This window comes from Lynx rufus, unplaced genomic scaffold, assembly GCF_022079265.1.
Source record: "Lynx rufus isolate CCGP_SWC_20201006 ecotype Redwood Valley unplaced genomic scaffold, mLynRuf1.p SCAF_4, whole genome shotgun sequence".
In the NCBI taxonomy this organism is placed as follows: Eukaryota; Metazoa; Chordata; class Mammalia; order Carnivora; family Felidae; genus Lynx; species Lynx rufus.
The window spans coordinates 81,585,681-81,606,382 of record NW_025814856.1 but is presented as its reverse complement, the minus strand read 5'-3'; the positions used below and the strand labels follow the sequence as shown (position 1 = coordinate 81,606,382).

Here is a 20,702-nt window from a genome sequence, read left to right as displayed (position 1 = left end):
TCCAGGCTCTGAGCTGTCAGCACAGAGTCCAATGCGGGGCTCGAACCCACGAACTGTGAGATCATGACCTGAGCCGAAGTCGGATGCTTAACTGACCGAGCCACCTAGGCGCCCCAAGATATCACGAAATAATATCTTAAGCTGTTGGTCCTTACAGAGGTCCATGAATCTAATTCAAGGAGGAGGAAGTCCAGGGGCCAGCATTTGATTGAATGGTAGGTGAGGCTCATTAGTCTCCGGAAAATACTGAATCTGAAGACTTGATAAAGTCAATTGACTGAAATATTACAAAAGAATATAGTCTTTACACAGCCCTGCTATAAAAAGCTTCTGATTAAAACAATAATTCAGCACTCATCTTTAACCAATGCCAGTGATTCATCTGTGAATGCATCTACATCTGTGCACATTTCCAATGTAAACTTTTTGTAAAAGTTATGTTATTACATATATAATTTTATTCATAATGATGTTCATTAAATTCATAAAAAATAAATAAAAAATACTTCCAAAGATATCTAGAATAAATTTCCTCTAAGAACAAATGTAAAAATACACATTATGTTTGTGATAGAAATTATTTGAAATATTTGGAAAAGATTGGAAACTAAATCTATCTTTATTTCAAACTTAGGTTGACATTATAAAGGGAATGTGAACACCTTCACCAAGATAGATGTCCTTAGCAGAACTGTGTTGCCCCACGGTGGAATCCCAAATTAGTAGTGCTTCAAGAAAAAGAACAAAATAAACCCCACACAACAACTTGTCTCCTACCATATATATATATATATATATATATATATATATATATATATATATATAAAGTATTTTTTAAAATGTTTTTAATGTTTATTTATTTTTGAGACAGAGAGAGGCAGAGTGTGAGTGGGGAAGGGGCAGAGAGAGAGAGGGGGGTGCAGAATCTGAAGCAGGCTCCAGGCTCTGAGCTATCAGTACAGAGCCTGATGCGGGGCTCAAACTCACGGACTATGAGATCATGACCTGAGCTAAGGTCGGATGCTTAACCGACTGAGCCACCCAGGCGCCCCACTTTCTACTATATTTATATTAGGACACTCATCACAGATAACTCACTAGTTGAATATCAGAAACCTCTTATATTCTAAGGCATTTACATATCAGGAATTAGTTTTAAGTTCTTTATTTTCATTGTACTATTTCTTCTTCACTATAATATACTATGTCACCCATTATAAAATAAAATTGGTGTCTTTTTTTTGAGTGGGGTAAGGAGTGTTCATCTAAGCATTCAAAACTTCCTAAAATTGGAAGCATTTATAAAGCAGTGTAGGGCCAATGAAGTGATATTATGGCATAACTTTGAAAGCTACTTGTTTAGCACTGGTGTATCAAATGTGTATTGGATATTCTGAGGGAGAAGGTTTACAGTCGTCATCATGTTATCAAGGAAGTTGGACCCTACTACAGCATGAAGTCTGAAGGTTGTCTTGGCATTAGGGATGGGATTGGGAAAGAAAAACAGTATTTATGGAGCATGTAAATAAGCCTCACACAGTTTGCTTCTTTCCCATGTTATCTCATTGATTTAAACTGTGAATAGCTAAGTAATTTCCAAGAAGGATAAACAAATTAGCTAAAGAAGACACATTTTGACATTGGCGAACTGTATGTGGTTTACCATGGCATTTCAGGGCAAATGCATTTCTGTGTATCTTAAATGTGTCTTCTTAGGACCACTGTTTGGACAGAAATTGGTGATCATTTAGAGAAGACTCACACTGGAGTCAGTTCCCATTTAGTGGTTTTGGAAGTGTACTTTTAATCAAAAGTTATATAATTGGGATAAAATGTTGATAAGGATTCCATTCATATATTTAAAAATACATTTGTAGTCTTTGTTTTGCAGTGAAACAGTAGGGTAACAGGAGATTTCAGGAATGGCATGAGGCTCTCCTGACTCTAAATATAGCCTCTGCAGGTTTTTCTACCCATCCTCAAGTGTAGCATTATGGTACTATGTCAAGATAAAAGGATGCCTTCTGCCCTTCTCACTAGAACCTCTAACAGGGGTGGGCTTATCAGAATAAAGACTTATCAGTTTAGAAATCCAGGCCTGAGTATTGCACACAGGCAAAAACATGTTAGGTGGCAGGAGAGGTGGAATCCTGGTAGCAAATAATAGCAGTGATGAGGGGAGCAAAGTGAGAAGAGAAACAAAGCTGCAGGGGCCCCAAATTCAAGCATCTGTTTAAGAGAAATAAATGGTATCAAATATAAATTCCTTTTCTATGCAATTTTGCTCATGCTTGACAAAGCATATATTGCCGGAAAAGGATGTAGTAGTCACCAGGGCACCTGGGTGGCTCAGTCGGTTGAGCATGTGACTTCGGCTCAGGTCATGATCTCCCAGTTAGGGAGTTCAAGCCCGCGTGGGGCTCTGTGCTGACAGCTCAGCACCTGCAGCCTGCTTTGGATTGTGTGTGTGTGTGTGTGTGTGTGTGTGTGTGTGTGCCTCTCTCTCTCCCTCCCCTGCTCAGGTTTTGTCTCTTTCTCTCTCAAAAATAAACATTAAAAAAAATTTTTTTAAAAGGATGTAGTAGTCAAACAGTGCAGCCACAGATGAACAAAACCATTGAATATTATGTAAAATGTCATCAGAAATAGGGAAAAAAACCTCAAGTTATAACAGGTGAAAATATTCTGCAAAACCTTAGAAGGAGGAAAAGGCCATGATTGTTCAAAATGATGTATGGTGTTAAAAAACAAACAAACAAACAAAAAACCAATGCCCAAAGGCATAACAGGGCCATTCAGATTTCTGTTTGCATCCATCATGAGTGACACAGGTGGTTGCCTTAATAAAACCACTGAATGCTAACAGGATATTGTACACGAAAAATGAAGTATGAAGTAGAATTACTGTAATTATAGATGGGTTTTTTAGAAATAGCACTTTTGTTTTTAGAAATAGCACTTTCTATTTTCATTAATAAAAGCAGTTGTCATTTCAGATAATTTGTTTTCAGAACTTTTCAGGACAACTTTCAGGAATTACAAAGATGTCTGGCATTCTTGTGTTCATTTTATTTGAAATGCACTTAAGGAGAGGATGGCCTGGATATGGACAATAGATGAAGATAATAACTTGAGGAAAACACCAGATAATGCTTCACAGATCTAATGAGTCAGTCTTTTGGGGTAGGAGTTGGTGGTTTTATTCAAAAGCACAGAGACACATATTCACCGGTTTTTTAAATAATTTTTTAAAGTTTATTTATTTATTTTGAGAAAGAGAGAGAGAGAGAGAAGGAGAGAAAGAGAGAGAAAGGGAAAGGGGCACAGAGACAGGGAGAAAGAATCCCAAACAGGCTCTACACCATCAGCACAGAGCCCAACGTGGGGCTCGTACCCATGAACCATATCATGATCTGAGCCGAAATCAACAGTTGGGTGCCTAACTGACTGAGCCACTAGGTGCCTCTTCACTTTTGGAATATGAATAGGAACTTTTCAATTCTTTAATACTTTCTATTGTGCAGAGTGACTTCTTTGTTAATTAAATTCACTGCAACATAGTTAAGAAGTTAACGTGACCCTCTACTCTCAGTGCTGACAAGTGTCTTGCCTCATACATATAATTTCCAAATGATCAGGCAGAAATTCTTTTTATGAGTTCTCCATTAATTAATTACTACTCTTTTTGTTTGGAGGACAAGAAGAGACAAACTAGATGATCAGTTGTTGGAAACTTAGCTGTATAACCGAGATTGTCTGTGGTTTTGGGAATCTCCCAAATATTTTATAATTAAATGTTAATATGGGAATGACATAATACATATGAATACCAATTCTCGTTATAAACATAACACAATGCTTCAGTGGTGACTAGATATTAACTATTTATATATAATTTCAGATTTCATATTCAACATCATTATCATGTAAAATACTTTATATATCATTTTGAAGACCCAAATGATTTTCAAAGGTAAGTAAGATTGCAGAATTATACTCAAAGATGAATTTTCTTATCAAACTGCTAAATTTGGCTCATTCTAGTTTCCTTTAGCCTTGGGTTTATGGGTCAGTAATGATTTTCATAATTCATTTACAAAGCATGCTAGGAATTAAAATATTGAAGCATATTCAATAGCTTCAATAGCATATTGAAGAATGTAACCAAAGACAGAAAAGGCAGTCATCAAACTGTGAAGAATTCAAATTTGTTCACAAATTTACATGAGGTATGCTAAATTTATTTACAATTTAGCTTAATAGAAAAGTTATTTATTCATCAATTTCTACTTACAAAACACACTTAATGTTCTATTATGCTTAAATTCAATTTGGAGTATCCTACTTTGGCCTTCAAAAGACCTCAAAAGCCTAAAATGGAAATTAAAACAAGTTAAAATGACTTGTGGCTTCAATATATAAAGTACGTAATCAAAAAAAAGAAGTATAATCATTATTTTAAAATGCTTACTTGCAACCATGTCGAGTGCACTGTCCTCTGCCAGAACAGAATTTGAGACACGATGGACCAATATAAACTGCAGGCAGAGAAAAAACAGCAAGTAAAAATAAGGCAAAACAAGTGGAAAAACCAAGAAAACATCAGCATGTGAATCAATTTTTGAAGCAACCCCCATGAAATCTAGTCCATTAAATGCATGTTATACACAGGAATCCAGGGTGACATATAGAGCACTATGTGACAAGTTAAGTGCTTAGCTACAAATTTGCTGGAAATGTTTTAAGTTAATTCTTTCAAGATTTTAATGTTTCATAGCAAAAAAAAAAAAAAGGTAAGAACATATGATTTGGGTTCCTTAATGGAGTCTCTTTGGCTAAAATGATTTCAGGAAGAATATTAGTGCTTCTGAGTTGAACGTTCTACAGTTTAATTTCTTTAGGTAGAACTAATTTTCAAAGGACCAATTTGATGTATCATGAAATAGAGACATTATAATTTAATTAAAAACTATAACTAACTCTTCCTTAATCCATCTGCACTAGATGAGCCTATCTGCTAGAAACCCATAGCCCCCTGTACTTTTCTCTTAATAATCTTTATAATTTGCAGTATATGCTTGTGTAAATTTCTTTTCTTAAATAACATCTATCTATGCCAGTTGACCATAAGTTTGTGAGTGCGGAGTCACCACCTGATCCGCTTATTGTTACCTTGACAAGGCCCATCCCAGTACCTGATTCAGGATCTCAACTAACGTCATTAAATAAATAAATCCCAGGTTTCGCCTTCTAGGATAGTTGGTTCACACAACTGATGGGGTTGGAATAAATGTCTCTTATGTTTATCAATAACCAATATAATGCATCTCCTTGCTATGGAAGGGGAAACACTGAAAGCCATAGTTTACACTATGAAGAGTTTAGCTCAATTCTTAAACTGCTTTGCAAGATAAAATGACAATTTACAAGGCTTGGAGACAGGGGTGACTTGGGAGAGGAGAGAACTGTCATCTCAAAAGTATATAAACTAGAAGCAAACATGTTCAGGAGACAGAAATTTTCTATGACAGGAATTATCTGCTAGATTTTAGGAGAGTGACAGTAATGATTTTGAAGTTGTTTCCTGTTCTGTGCGGCTCTATAACCCTTTACTGTCAATACAAATCCCAATTCCAATAAAGCCTTTGCGCACTTGAACAAAAAAACAACTATAACTTCCATTCTTATCTGGGAGAAATCTATAACATCTTGCAGATGATTGTTAAATATCCTTCTAAACATTAACCCATCCTTCCTGAAGTGGGGAGTTAAAATAAAATCTGTCGTGCATTGTCTTCTCAGAAATGCATATCTTTTCCTAAATGGTGGGCTTGACTGATAACGATGTTATAAACCTAAATTCTAATCACTGGAATATCAAGAAAAGGATTCCTAATGGTTGAATGGTAGGCTCTGAGATACTCAGGCTCAAATATATTTATAGATATTAAGCCTCTTGATAATCAGCACAATGAATAACATAACAAAGTGTGAAAAGGGAACAAAACCAATGAGGAATTAGAGATGCAACAGTTGTTAAGACCTCACATGTTCAATTTTAGGCACAGATTTGCCATCCATTATCATCTTTTTTTCTGTCTTGTAATCATGCCAAAATAGTTACATGATTTCATTTTATTTTTATTTTTTTATTTGAGAAACAGAGAGAGAGAGCAAGCATGGGTATGGGAGAGGAGCGGGGGGCAGTGGGGGGAGACAGAGAGAGAGAGAGAGAGAGAGAGAGAGAGAGAGAGAATCTCAAGCAGGCTCCATGCTCAGTGTGGAGCATAATGTGGGGCTGGATCCCATAACCCTGGGATCATGACCTGAGCCAAAATCAAGAGTCAAATGCTCAACCAACTGAGCCACCTAGGCATCCCTAAATGATTTCATTTTAAAATAAATTTCCCTGTGGCCTGTGCTCCTACAAACACTTGTTCTCTGGAGCCAGTAATTCAAGTGTGATGCAAAGCAGGCGAGGAAAAACTCTTGGCTGAAGGAAACTGATGGTTGAGGAAGAGAGCAGATAGTAGGTTGAATGGTTAAAGTTACGGGTTTTAGGTGTCAAATAAACCTGGATTCAAATTCCTGTTTCACTTGGGAAACTCTGGATAAGTGATTTATCCTGTCTAAGCCTCAGTGTCCCTATTCTTTAAAGTGGGATAATAATCCTTGGAGGAAAGAGTAAATGAAATGTTCATGCTTAGCAGGCTGCCTGGAACCATACAGTTATGATCATCATGATATTGGGGTCAAGAATCCTTCCTGCTCCATCTGCCTTGCTGGGCTCCACTAGACAGCAAAGTGCTGAGAAATCAGGAAAGGGCTTCACTCTTCTGTAGCTTGGAAAAGCCTACAGACTGTGTTCCCAGAACATGATTTTATGGCTGCAGAAGGATTTATTCTAAGTTCTGTAAGTGCTTCATTGCATTTTGCAGGGTCACTCTGGAGGCTGCCCTACAGTGTACCTATGTTCAAAAAGCTTCCACTGCAAAAAAAATTTCAACAATAAAACAAGACTCTTCAAGTCAATGAAAAAAATTGCAATTAAGGATCGTGTCATCCTTCCCTGCAAACACTGGGGTCATCGGGATTCACAGCATGAGTAAGTTGATAGGTTCCTTTTTCCTATGAGTGTGGAAAGGTCAGCTTTGTTTTTACCCCTATTATTAATTTAATCAAGCTGAGAATATTAGAAAGTGATTAACAAACATACTTTGCCCTAGGATTTTCCATTCTGCTAGGAATTTCAGGATAATTCTGAAAATACTTTCTGTACACACTAGCAGGAAAAACATATCTAACAAAAGTAGGATATTGACCTGTTTTTTTGTCTATGTTTGTTTTCCTTGACATCCTTTTGGCATTCCATAGTGAAGTGGGAGAGATTTCAGAAGTGTTCTTTGGCAAGTTGGCACACATTTCTCTTGGGAAAGACTGAGTGTATGTCCTCTTCAAGCCTCATGAAGAAGCCGGAGAGCAGGTCTTGTTTTTGTGAACACCTCACACATAGGATGATAACAGAATCGAGGCGATTCTGTCCCAAGTTTTGCATCTGACATACAGTGCTAACCATGCTCTTTTCATATATTCTTACCTTTTCTCATTCTACTCAAAACAAGATGGTGGGACCCTTTCTGACTTAGTAATTGCCTTGCTTAGGAAATTTAGATATTCTTTTCATAGGCTTATATGTGCTTCACAGCACTCTTAATTTCCTCATTTGCTTTAGTATTGGTTTTTCGATTTCTTTGATTATTATCAAAGTAATATAAGTTCATTATAGGACCCGTAAAAGTATGACAGCAGGGGAAAAGTCACCCATATCCCACTATTCAGAGGTACATACTTATTCCCTAGAACTAGTGAACAGGCATTGTAATTCAAATGTTATGCAAAATGTTCTGCCAGTGGAGAAACTGCATTTTTAAAATTAATTAATTAATTTCTTTATTTATTCTGAGGGAGAGAGTGAGACAGAATAGGGGAGGGGCAGCGAGAGGAGAGAGAGAATGCTAAGCAAGCTCCTCACCACCAGCACAGAGCCCCAGTGTGGGGCTTGAGCTCTTGAACTATGACATCATGATCTGAGTCAAAATCAAGAGCCGTTTGCTTAATCGACTGAGTCACCCAGGCGCCCAAAACTTCTTTTAAACAAATTAACCCTTTAGATGGTTTTGCAAACATACTATGTTTATACCTATATAACTAATGTGGTCTTTGAAGTCCGGGCCTTTTATTGGTCTTCTCTGAATACAGAGTGTTTAAAGAATTTACATTGGCTCATCAGTAAGTTTTCTTGCCTGAAGTTATTCCTGAGTTTCAAGAATGTATTCCACTAAATGTGTATCAATTTTTAAATTATTCAAAGTAGCAAAAAGATTATTAAAACATGGAAAATCAGCATGAAAGAATGAGGTAGGCTTTTCCTACTTTATAAAATCGATCAAAGTCAGTGGCTATGCTAAGTTTGCTTAAGTATTGACATTTTGTCCCTCCTTCCCTCCCTTTCTACTTCCTTGTAGTATAACTTTTCAGTCAAATTGATATACTCTGAAAATAGGAAATCGATGACACTTCCTGTAATTAGAATTATTAAGAAAAACAGACTATTAATAACAAATATAAGAAATTGAGTCATGCATCCCAATAACTTAAAATATCTTCTCTCATGTGCACCTGTTATAAGTGACATTGGCTTTAAAGTTATGCAAAAATGATCAACAATTCGTTTAAAAATTAATGATAAGATAGGATATTTTATGTATATCTAAATTTTCTTGTTATACAGTTTTCTGAGAAGGAGGTAGAAGTTTCACTTCAGAACTTTCATTTGAGAGATGATGTTCCCTTAATGTGTGGTGTCTGCATCTAAAAGATAAGCTTTCCAGATGTTGTGGTAGTTACTAAGAGAAGAATGGCTCTTATTTTAATACATGCAGTATGGTAAGTATTTATGTTAATTTTGTGTAAAACATTCAAAGAAAATGTTAGGATATCCCCTGTCATCAACTGTGAATTTGAGTTTCAGGGCTTTTAAATTCTGTATGTTGAAACATTCTTGCATCTAATATTGCTGACTCTGCTCCCTTTTTTTTCTGATTGTGCATCCCTGGGCTTCTAACGGAATGCAAAGGAGAAAGGGAAGAAAGGGCGTTTAATGAATCGCAAGACCATGACTTAGAAATGTGATTAAGTCTGTGCCAACGAACAAAAGCACAGGAAGACTCTACATCAATGGCATGTGATTATGACAGGCATAAACTAACCATTATCAATTGCCCACATGTTTCCAAGGATTGGTCCCGTTTGTCTCCAGCGAATTCTGGTGTCCCTGGTTAGTGCTGCGTTAGGAAGGGGAATCGTTATTCGGTTCCACCTGCAAGAAATTTAGCACAAAACAGCTTCAAAACTACATTCACATCTTTTGAACCTATTTTACATGCTTTTGATGCTGTAGTTTCTGTATGCTTGGGACAGCACTAAAGTTTGGCAATAAAGTCTTTAAATTCACCTGTGGAGTTTGGCTACAGTTTTAAGACAAGCATATAACTTCTAAAAACATTCATATCACACTAGAGTAATGGGTTTGTTCTTATTAGCAAGTGATATTTGTTTTGTTTTTAGATATTCCTTTAAGAAATTTTTACATCAATACTCAGACTTTAGATATTACTTGAGGATAAGCATCTGTGCAGACATGGGGCTGATTAGCATTGATTGCTTTCTATTTTTTGCTATTCCCTGGTCCTATGCACATTTAAATAGAGGCTAAGAAAGGAAATAATTCTCAACTTAATTTTGCCATGCTTGGAAATATTTTTTTATTGGTTTATCCAGTGTTTACTCTGTAAGGTGGTAAGTATTTGGCAGTCATCTTTAATTCTCTGCACAGCCCTCAAAGGGGTGTATCATTGTCCTTAATTTATGTGGAAAAAGGGGAAAGTTAGGGAGGAAATATCATTACCCAAGTAGATGGCAGAACCAGGATTTGAACCTGGTTCAATTGCACAGCTTAACTTTCTTCCACCTCTCTATGCTGCATCTTTCCCTAAGTAAGTAGTTTGGCAAGAAGCCCTTTGGCAATAACCATGGAATCACTACATAGAATTTAAACTTATGTCTAAATTTAAGTTATATATATCCAAAATACAAAAGCCAAGAGCATAAATGAATGAATAACCCTACAAATTGTGATCCTGGATCAGATTTACTGGTTACTGTCGTTTTTTTGTTTGTTTGTTTGTTTGTTTTAATGAGATCCTTCCTAAATCACCTGAAGAAGAGAAAGCAGCTTCCTTACCTATTATGAAAAACTATTAGTCTCGAGCTGCTTGGTAGATTTTGAGTCACAACATGAATTCAAATCTCCTGATATCTCAGAGAATTTACTCACCCACTGTAGTTTTCGGAGGAGTAGATAGTGCTGTGGGGGAGGTGGGGTCCAGCACAGATCTCAGGTAAACACTCAGTGTGGAGGAGGGACCAGGAACGCCCATGGTTGGTGGAAAACTCCAGGCTGACACTGATAACACCAGAACAAGCACAACAAAAAAGGGCAAAGATAACAAAATGAAATGACTCACCTCTGGCTAAGTACAGTAAACACCTGCAGAACTAGTGTAACAAATTTTAAGATGCTGTGTCCAAAATCCTTGTTCTCCCCTCCACTGAAGTCTGACCAGCCTTCAAAGGGCAAACGGTTCAATTACGGCTATAGAAATGAACTATCTTTTGAAGCCAACAAATGGTAGCTTGAGTCTGTGCTCTCCAATTTGATAGATGGCAAGGCAATTACCACGTCTCACACTGCCACCTCATCCTGTGAATGTGAGACTCAAAAAATTCTTAGAAAGGACACGAGCAACACTTCTGAGAAGTGAAACACAGGAGTCATAGCTCTTGAAGTGTTAATTGATTTCCGTGCCTATTATTAGGGGGTCACTAACCAACATGGGGTCAAGCTTTTCTTCAGTTATTTGTTTTTCTTTTCTCTCAGCAATCTGTCAGCATGGATGGCTGCCACAGCGCGTGCAAACACTTCTGATACCTAAGACCGAGCTCTTAGAACGAAGTCATTTCTACTTAAAATTATCCAATCACACTCTGCATATTATTTGAAGAGCTCTTCTTTGGGGGAAAGTGTGTATTTTTTTTAAAGGATGTTTCATTAAAAATTCAGCTGAAAACCTACTGAGAAGTTACTCCGACTTAATAGCCAAGTCCACATGTTCATTTTTTAGTTTTAAGATTTTATTTTTTAAGTAATCTCTACACCCGACATGGGGCTTCAACTCACAGCCCTGAGATCAAGAGTCACATGCTCTACCAACTGAGCCAGTCACGTTCCCCCACATGTTCACTTTTAACTGGTTCACACACTCAAAAAATAGGGCTTCCTACCTGTTACCAGGCTGATGTGTTCCACATCCCAGATTAATGGAAAACTGTATCATGTGAGACATTGTAGAAGGCAGAACAGGTAAGACGTGGAAAAAATCCACAGCCCAGACATTCCTGTTATGTCCTTGATGGTTTTTTTGCCTTAGGCAAAATCTCGTAGCCTGAGTCTGAAGTTCAGGATTGATGACTACAGAAACTAAAGATGGAACCTTCAAAACAAAGGAAACCAAAATCATTCGTAATGCCCTCTACGTGAGTCTGTGAGAATTCTCCTAGATTCAAGCTTGCAATTACTATGCATATAACTGCCATTTGTTAAGCACCAGGGGAGATCTTGTGTGTTCCATCTGTTATTTCGGTTAGTAGATGTGGTCTTCAGTGGGCATTTGTTTGAGTCACTTAGGACTCCTCCTTTGCAGGCACCTGGAGCTCTCTGTGTGTACTGATCAGGGCCCCTCTACCTGAAGATAAATGAGTGTAAGGTCCTTAAAGTTACCAAAGCATAGGTATCCATTTTACAGACCTTGGCACAAGACAAAAGCAACTTTGCATCAATACTTTATCATCAGTCCTCTTTTAAAGTGAATTTATATGGTACCAACCATTGCCAAACTAGGTATTCTGAAAATATGACTCTAGGCACTAACTGCCAGAGTCAACAAGTTAACCCATGATAACTTACATAACTCGTTTGGTCTGTGGCGTGCAGATGACCAGAGCAGGTGTAACCCTAGCTAGTCACAGCTGGAAAACTAGTCCATTATGAAATCCCACGTGAGATAATTTGGGTAACCCCAGCAGATGGAGTGTGCGAATACCTTCTCTGGTTGTTCCCTATTCTAGCTTCAGTGTTAATCTCCTGTCTTCTAACTGAAACCATGAAATGCTAGGTGCTGGCTGTGTTCAAGCTCTTTATAGTACCAAGGGTGCCATCAACGTGGAGAAAAGCCTAACTAGTAATGAATGGGTGAGTGTAGTCTCAGCACAAATAAACCTACCACTAGAAAAAAATAATTCCACACCTAATGACAAGCATCACACATAATTTTGAAGATGTTTTCACATAACTACAGCCTGCAGATGTCCTAGATCCAAAGGGAAAAGTAAAAGAGGCCAATTTCAGTGGCTATAATTAGCCATAAAGAAAGAAAGAAAGAAAGAAAGAAAGAAAGAAAGAAAGAAAGAAAGAAAGAAAGAAAGAAAAGCAAAGCAAAGCAAAGCAAAAGTAGTAATAATCTGTACTTATACAATGTCTTCTGCCTAGGAAATCTTAAAAAGCTGGAAAAATGCCCATGATGCCTGATAACAAGTCTGTGAAGCTTTATAATTAGAACCACTTTTAGGGCTTTCTTGGGTACAAAAATCATTGTCAGAGTACTGGTCTCCCATCTTATAATCTCTGGTGGGGTCTAATTCATTTTTCCCAATAAAACCTCATTTTTCCTTTGTATCAGGGGGGAAAAGTGAGTATTACAATGTCCATGTCACTTTTTAAGAAATCTGGCAAATTTCTGGGCTTCTAGAACAGAGTGTTCTCTTCTGCATCTAGCTTGGTCTTCATGGCTTTGACTTTGACTTGTCTAGGGAAGTCTACAGTGGGGCCATTTGGCACATGGATTGGCATATATACCTTATATGAGGAATAGGAAAGAGTATCCAGTGTAATGTGCTCTTTTCTTCCTTCAATCTTTGCATACAAGGTGACATCATTTTCATGAGAATCTCCAGGGTCACAAATTCCTCCTGTACAAAACAAAAATTTTAAGTTGTTAACTGCATCCATAAACAGGTATAGTGTTAGCTTTCAAATAAAAAAATAACAACAGAAACCAGATGTCACTTAAGAATGACCATAAATAAAATTAACTAGATCCAAGGAAATAATTTGTAAAGATAGTTCAGAGCCATGCTAAAGATCAAAGACTTGATATCTGGGAAGGCCAAAGTTAACTATCGTGCTTCGTGAGACTGTTCAAATGACGGTCTGCAATGAGCTGTGGAACCTGTCCATATTTTAACCCACAATTAAAAAGATGTACTCTGCTTTTTAATAAACTATCGCTTCCTTACATTTAAGGTCTTAATGGCCAAAATTCGGAACCTATTGATAATGGTTTTTTAAAAATGATCAACTATTTTTGAAGTGGTAATATTTAAACTGTTGCACACAGTATCTTCAATAGTTTAGCATATATTTGGTATTTGTATTTTAAATGCAGTTCATCTTACATTTTTCATTTTTACTTCTGGTACCTCATTTGGTTGTCGGAGAGTGCAAACTATAAATATTCTGTATCACTCTACTTTACAGTCAAATGAAACAATGGAACATTAGAACTGAGAAGTAACTAAGATCATCCTGATGACAAAACTGAGTAACAGAACAGGTACCTGAAACTGAAAACCATTCAACTAATTGGTGGAAAAGCCATGAGTCAATGGTATGTCTTTTAGCCCTTGACCCTCTATTCTTTTCACTACTGCATTCAGCCAATAATCCTTACTATTGCTGGCTTCTATGAACTGTCTGCAGAAACTGGATTTTAAAGGATTACATGTGTAACCAGAAATGTCTCCCCACCTACCATTATCATTCATAACAGCAGCAATCACAATAGCAGGAATGTAGGTATGTACATGGATTTCCTGGAAAATATTCTATCCTTATGGTCCAAAAATTATAACATTAACTCTTAATTTTATTACTCTTTCAAAAAATGCCCTCCAGTTTTTAAATTAATCACCATTAATGTTAATTTTCATCTATAGGCAATTTCTGCTGCTAATACTCTATGGTGACAGTAAGGCAACCTCAAAACTCTAGAACACCATCTGTAGGAAGAATGAAAGAGAGAAAGAGACAAAGAGAAAGAAAGAAAAAGGAAGAGAGGAGAAAAGAAAAAAGAAAAGAAAAGAAAGATGGACTGATGGAGCAGTGGGGGAGGGAGAGAGGGAGGAAGGAAAGGAGGAATGTCTAGCTCCATTTCATCCTGGGTTATTGGGGTCGATCAGGAGAAATTGCTAATATGTGATGTTTTAAGTAAGAAAGCTAGACCTTAATTAGCATAAGAAGGATCATAATAACAGAAGTAACTTGGATGGTGGTAGTCACAAAGCATAGAAATATAGCATGTTACACCTGTTAGACATATATAACGTGGCATATAATAAATTTTATTGAGTTAACTAATCTGAAGATATGGTGATAATGTTACCCTCAACCTAACAGATGTTAGGATGTCCTTGTTTAAGGGCAACAAATGGTAGAGAAAACCTTCAGGATTCTGATATCTGCTGTCATAATTTTTAGCATTTCCTTACATACTTCTATATTATGGTTAAATATAGCTAGGAAAGTCATCCTAAATGACTGTCTCTGGGGGAAAAGATCTGCATGAAAACTAAATTCCCATCTAAAAAAATGTAACTTCTTTATTAAGGACATACTAAAGACTTACAAAAAAGAACAAAAAAAAAGGTGAAAAGTCACAGGCAGTGTGGATTTAAGCAACATACCCAGAGACATAGGGACTGAACCATCAGTACTCTCTAATTTCATTGATTTGTTCCCTGTAAATCTCTGCTCTCTTAAGAACAGTTCGTGAACTTCACCTGCCTTTCAGAGGGAGCTGAAACACACTTGAGAGCTCATCCAGCCCAGAATGACAGAAGAAGAAAGTCCAAAAGGAGCCAAGACTTTAAAAGGATGACAGACTTTATCTAAAAGATCCCTCTGGGGGCAATTTATCAGTTCTGTGAAGTTTCTGTGACAGCAGCTCGTACAGAAAGATACAGATTCCTTCTTCAGTTTCATTCGCTTTGATGTATTGTGGAAAGGTATGACTCAAGGGGCATTTTGTACAGCAATTCGAGTATAGAAGATTTCAATAAATACTAGATGGACAGTCAGTTTTAAAATATTTTGAGTCCTGTTTTAAGTAGCTTTTAAGATATTTATATTGGGAAAGTGATTTTGTTATTTACTATGTATAGGGCATTGGGCTTAAGGGAAAATAGGCCCCAACCTCAAAAAATTTGTAATTTAGCAAAGAAAACAAGGTTAATATACACCAAAGGAGGATAATTAGTGGTAAACTGTATTGTGCTGCCATAATTGCAGTCAAAATTCAGAGAAAAGAGATACAGTGTGGGCTATGGGAGATGTTCAATAAATATGTTGAAGGAATAATGAATGAATGATGTACGTTAGGTTATTTTTGTCGTATTCACTGCATTCTGGTTCTAAGAACAGTGTTGGATACTGGCCCTCCATGAATTTCTGTTGAATGAATGAATGAATGTATGAATGAAGGAAACAGACCAGAACCGAATTTTGAAAGTTGAGCAAATTTTCCAGAAATAGGCACAGTAGATGGATATGAACCCAGGGATGAAACCAGGAAGAACATATAGGCAGGGCCAGACAGGAAGGGAGTATGATCTTCCCTAGATTAACAACCAGGCACTGATTTTCCTAAGGTGCCATTATAAATTGTCTACCAAATCTTAGATCTCTTCCCATATTGCTTTCTTCTCCATCAGCTACCAAAGTTTTAAAGTCTTTCTACAGGTCCAGTCTTATCCTACCCAATCTTACCCTACTGTTCTGTCCTATTAAATCCTATCCTATGTGAAAACCACCTTTGTTAGATTCTGCTTTCTAAACCTCAAGATCTTAGACCCCATTTCTTTTCTTCTATTTGCTGATGAATTTCTTGAAGGAATGGTCCTTTTTCAGTGACACATGTCTTTATTTCTTTTAACTTTACATACCTGGGTTTCCCATGCACCACACCATGGGGGATACTCTCTCCGAAGTCAGTGGGGGGGGCTCTCAGCCCCTATCCTGGGTGGCCTTTCTGTGGCATTCCCTGCACTGCTGATCCCCACCCCCAAACCACACTCTTCCCTTCCTTCTTCAGTGCAGAATGGCACCTTCCTCCCACATATCTTTATGTCCTTTCTCAGTATCCTTTGTCTATATATATGCCTTCTACCTTTAACTAGATGAGGGTTCTCTCTGAGCCTTTTTCATGCCCTTTGTTTACTCTGCCTTCTGTTTGGGAGAACACAGCAACTCTAGTGGCTCCAACTGTCACCTGTATGCTGATGATTTTCAAATCTGATTCAGACCCTGATGAGAATTTCCACCTTCATATGGCTTTCTGGAAGCCTCAACCTCAACACATCTAATGTCAGAATCTTCTAGTCCATATTTACTCTTTATTTATTTTTGGACATTTCCTATTTCAGGAAATGGTACCATTCTTCTACTCACCCAAGAAAGAAATCTCTGTCCTTTCCAATATTGTTCTCATAATCCCCATAGTCACTTGGGTGTGAACCTCAATTGTTGGTTCCTTCTCTTCAGCTACTTATTTTCTGTTCCCTCCTTCACATTGTTACCACTGTCACTGCCATATTCTTTTGTTGCTTGGACTAGTGCAATAGTCTCCTAACTTAGTGTTGCCAGATAAAATACATTGCATGAACAATATTTATACAAAAAATTATTTGTTCTTTATCTGAAATTCAGATTTAAATAGGTAGAGGGGACTAAGAGGTACAAACTTCCAGTTATAAAATAAATAAGTCACGAGGATAAAAAGTACAGCATAGGGAATATAGTAAAAAATATTGTAATAATTGTATGGTGACAGATGGTAACTAAGATTCATCATAGGAATTATTTTTAAATGAAACTATCGAATCACTATGATGTACACTTGAAACTAATAGGATATTGTATGTCAATTATACCTCAATTTAAAAAAAATTTAAAAAGCTATTTTGTTTTTCTTCCTTTCACTCTGGCAACCCTACCTAACATTAACTGGTCTCCTGTTCTCTAATTTCTGACCATTTCAGTCTTTCCTTCACACTTGTGCCAAAGTTATCTTTCTAAAACACAGATGAGAATGTGTCACAGAACTGACAGAAATCATCTGATGGCTGCATGCTGCCTAGAGAAAGAGAATCTGAACTCCTCTTAGTTGATATTAAAGAAAACCACCACTCGTCTCCGGTTCCCTTTTCCTGCTCCCCTTCTATCCTTCCATTCAGTTATACTGGGAAAATTCACCTGCCTCAAACATGTCATGCAAATTTATAATTGCTTTTTTTTTTTTTTTTCAAAAATACTGGCTTTGCTTGGCATTCTCTTCTCCCTTCAAACCCTTAAATTTTTAAAAATATTCTTGGAGGATCCTGGGAAGATGGCGGCGTAGGAGGACGCTGGGCTCACCGCACGTCCTGCTGATCACTTAGATTCCACCTACACCTGCCTAAATAACCCAGAAAACCGCCAGAATACTAGCAGAACGGAGTCTCAGAGCCAAGCGCAGATGAGAGGCCCACGGAAGAGAGTAGGAAGGGCAGAGAGGCGGTGCGTGCTTGACGGACTGGCTGGAGGGAGCCGGGCAGAGGGGCGGCCCACTGGCCAAGCAGAGCCCCTAGTCTGGCTTGCAAAAGCAGAGGGGCCAGACTGAGTGTGTTCCGACAGCAAGAGGGACTTGGCTTCTGGAAGGTTATAAGCTAACAGCTCTGCCCGGAGAACGGGAGGGCTGGAGGACAACCGGAGGGAGAGTTGTTGAGGCCCGGACGACAGAGCTCAGCTTGGCGGGGAACAAAGGCGCTCGCCAGCGCCATCTCCCTTGCCCATCCCCCAGCTAAAATCCCAAAGGGAACCAGTTCCTGCCAGGGAACTTGCTTGCACCACGCAAACACCCAACGCTGTGCTTCTGTGGATCCATCCCTCCAGCGGGTCTGACTCCCTCCCGGTGCGGCAGAGCCCCTCCCGAAGTGGATCTCCGAAGGAAAAGCGAGCTGAGCCTGCCCCTCCCGCCCCTGTGCACCTTGCCGATCCACCCCAGCTAATACGCCAGATCCCCAGCACCACAAGCCTGGCAGTGTGCAAGTAGCCCAGACGGGCCACACCACCCCACAGTGAATCCTGCCCCTAGGAGAGGGGAAGAGAAGGCACACACCAGTCTGACTGTGGCCCCAGCGGTGGGCTGGGGGCAGACATCAGGTCTGACTGCGGCCCCTCCCACCAATGCAAGTTGTTCAAGACAGCACAGGGGAAGTGCCCCACAGTCCCGCACCACTCCAGGGACTATCCAAAATGACGAAACGGAAGAATTCCCCTCAGAAAAACGTCCAGGAAATAACAACAGCTAACGAACTGATCAAAAATGATTTAAACAATATAACAGAAAGTGAATTTAGAATAATAGTCCTAAAATTAATCTCTGGGCTTGAAAACAGTATAAAGGACAGCAGAGAATCTCTTGCTACAGAGATCAAGGGACTAAGGAACAGCCAGGAGGAGCTAAAAAATGCTATCAATGAGTTGCAAAATAAAATGGAGACAACTAGGGCTCGGATTGAAGAGGCAGAGGAGAGAATAGGTGAACTGGAAGATAAAATTATGGAAAAAGAAGAAGCTGAGAAAAAGAGAGATAAAAAAATCCAGGAGTATGAGGGGAAAATTAGAGAACTAAGTGATGCACTAAAGAGAAATAATATACACATAATTGGTATTCCAGAGGAGGAAGAGAGAGGGAAAGGTGCTGAAAGGTGTACTTGAAGAAATAATAGCTGAGAAATTCCCGGATCTGGGGAAGGAAAAAGGCATTGAAATCCAAGAGGCACAGAGAACTCCCTTCAGACGTAACTTGAATCGATCTTCTGCACGACATATCATAGTGAAACTGGCAAAATACAAGGATAAAGAGAAAATTCTGAAAGCAGCTAGAGATAAATGTGCTCTAACATATAAAGGGAGACCTATAAGACTCGTGACCGATCTCTCCACTGAAACTTGGCAGGCCAGAAAGGAATGGCAGGAGATCTTCAATGTGATGAACAGAAAAAATATGCAGCCGAGAATCCTTTATCCAGCAAGTCTGTCATTTAGAATAGAAGGAGAGATAAAGGTCTTCCCAAACAAACAAAAACTGAAGGAATTTGTCACCACTAAACCAGCCCTACAAGAGATCCTAAGGGGGATCCTGTGAAACAAAGTACCAGAGACATTGCTACAAGCATGAAACCTACAGACATCACAATGACTCTAAACCCATATCTTTCTATAACCAAAAGACATAGGGTATCAGAATGGATAAAAAAACAAGACCCATCTATATGCTGTCTACAAGAGACTCATTTTAGACCTGAGGACACCTTCAGATTGAGAGTTAGGGGATGGAGAACTATTTATCATGCCACTGGAAGTCAAAAGAAAGCTGGAGTAGCCATACTTATATCAGACAAACTAGACTTTAAATTAAAGGCTTTAACAAGAGATGAAGAAGGGCATTATATAATAATCACAGGGTCTATCCATCAGGAAGAGCTAACAATTATAAATGTCTATGCACCGAATACGGGAGTCCCCAAATATATAAAACAATTACTCACAAACATAAGCAACCTTATTGATAAGAATGTGGTAATTGCAGGGGACTTTAACACTCCACTTACAGAAATGGATAGATCATCTAGACACACGGTCAATAAAGAAACAAGGGCTCTGAATGATACATTGGATCAGATGGACTTGACAGATATATTTAGAACTCGGCATCCCAAAGCAACAGAAGATATTTTCTTCTCGAGTGCACATGGAAAATTCTCCAAGATAGATCACATACTGGGTCACAAAACAGCCCTTCATAAGTATACAAGAATTGAGATCATACCATGCATACTTTCAGACCACAATGCTATGAAGCTTGAAATCAACAACAGGAAAAAGTCTGGAAAACCTCCAAAAGCATGGAGGTTAAAGAACACCATACTAAATGAATGGGTCAACCAGGTAGTTAGAGAAGAAATTAAAAAATATATGGAAACAAACGAAAATGAAAATACAACAATCCAAACGCTTTGGGATGCAGCGAAGGCAGTCCTGAGAGGAAAATACATTGCAATCCAGGCCTATCTCAAGAAACAAGAAAAATCCCAAATACAAAATCTAACAGCACACCTAAAGGAAACAGAAGCAGAACAGCAAAGATAGCCTAAATCCAGCAGAAGAAGAGAAATAATAAAGATCAGAGCAGAAATAAACAATATAGAATCTAAAAACACTGTAGAGCAGATCAATGAAACCAAGAGTTGGTTTTTTGAAAAAATAAAATTGATAAACCTCTAGCCAGGCTTCTTAAAAAGAAAAGGGAGATGACCCAAATAGATAAAATCATGAATGAAAATGGAATTATTACAATCAATCCCTCAGAAATACAAGCAATTATCAGGGAATACTATGAAAAATTATATGCCAACAAACTGGACAA

At 38.1% G+C, this 20,702-nt stretch overlaps 1 protein-coding gene across 2 annotated transcripts in view; it reads right to left on the bottom strand.

Annotated features, from left to right (window-relative positions):
• The window catches only part of RELN (reelin), a 528,348-nt gene that overhangs the window by 169,072 nt on the left and 338,574 nt on the right, over positions 1-20,702 (bottom strand). For both annotated transcript variants that reach the window (XM_047096965.1, XM_047096964.1), the window contains exons 13-17: positions 13,034-13,146; positions 11,404-11,612; positions 10,397-10,525; positions 9,270-9,379; positions 4,472-4,538 (exon numbers count right to left, since the gene is read on the bottom strand). In XM_047096965.1, coding sequence (XP_046952921.1) covers positions 4,472-4,538; positions 9,270-9,379; positions 10,397-10,525; positions 11,404-11,612; positions 13,034-13,146 — 628 coding nt within the window. The remainder of the gene's footprint in view (positions 1-4,471; positions 4,539-9,269; positions 9,380-10,396; positions 10,526-11,403; positions 11,613-13,033; positions 13,147-20,702) is intronic.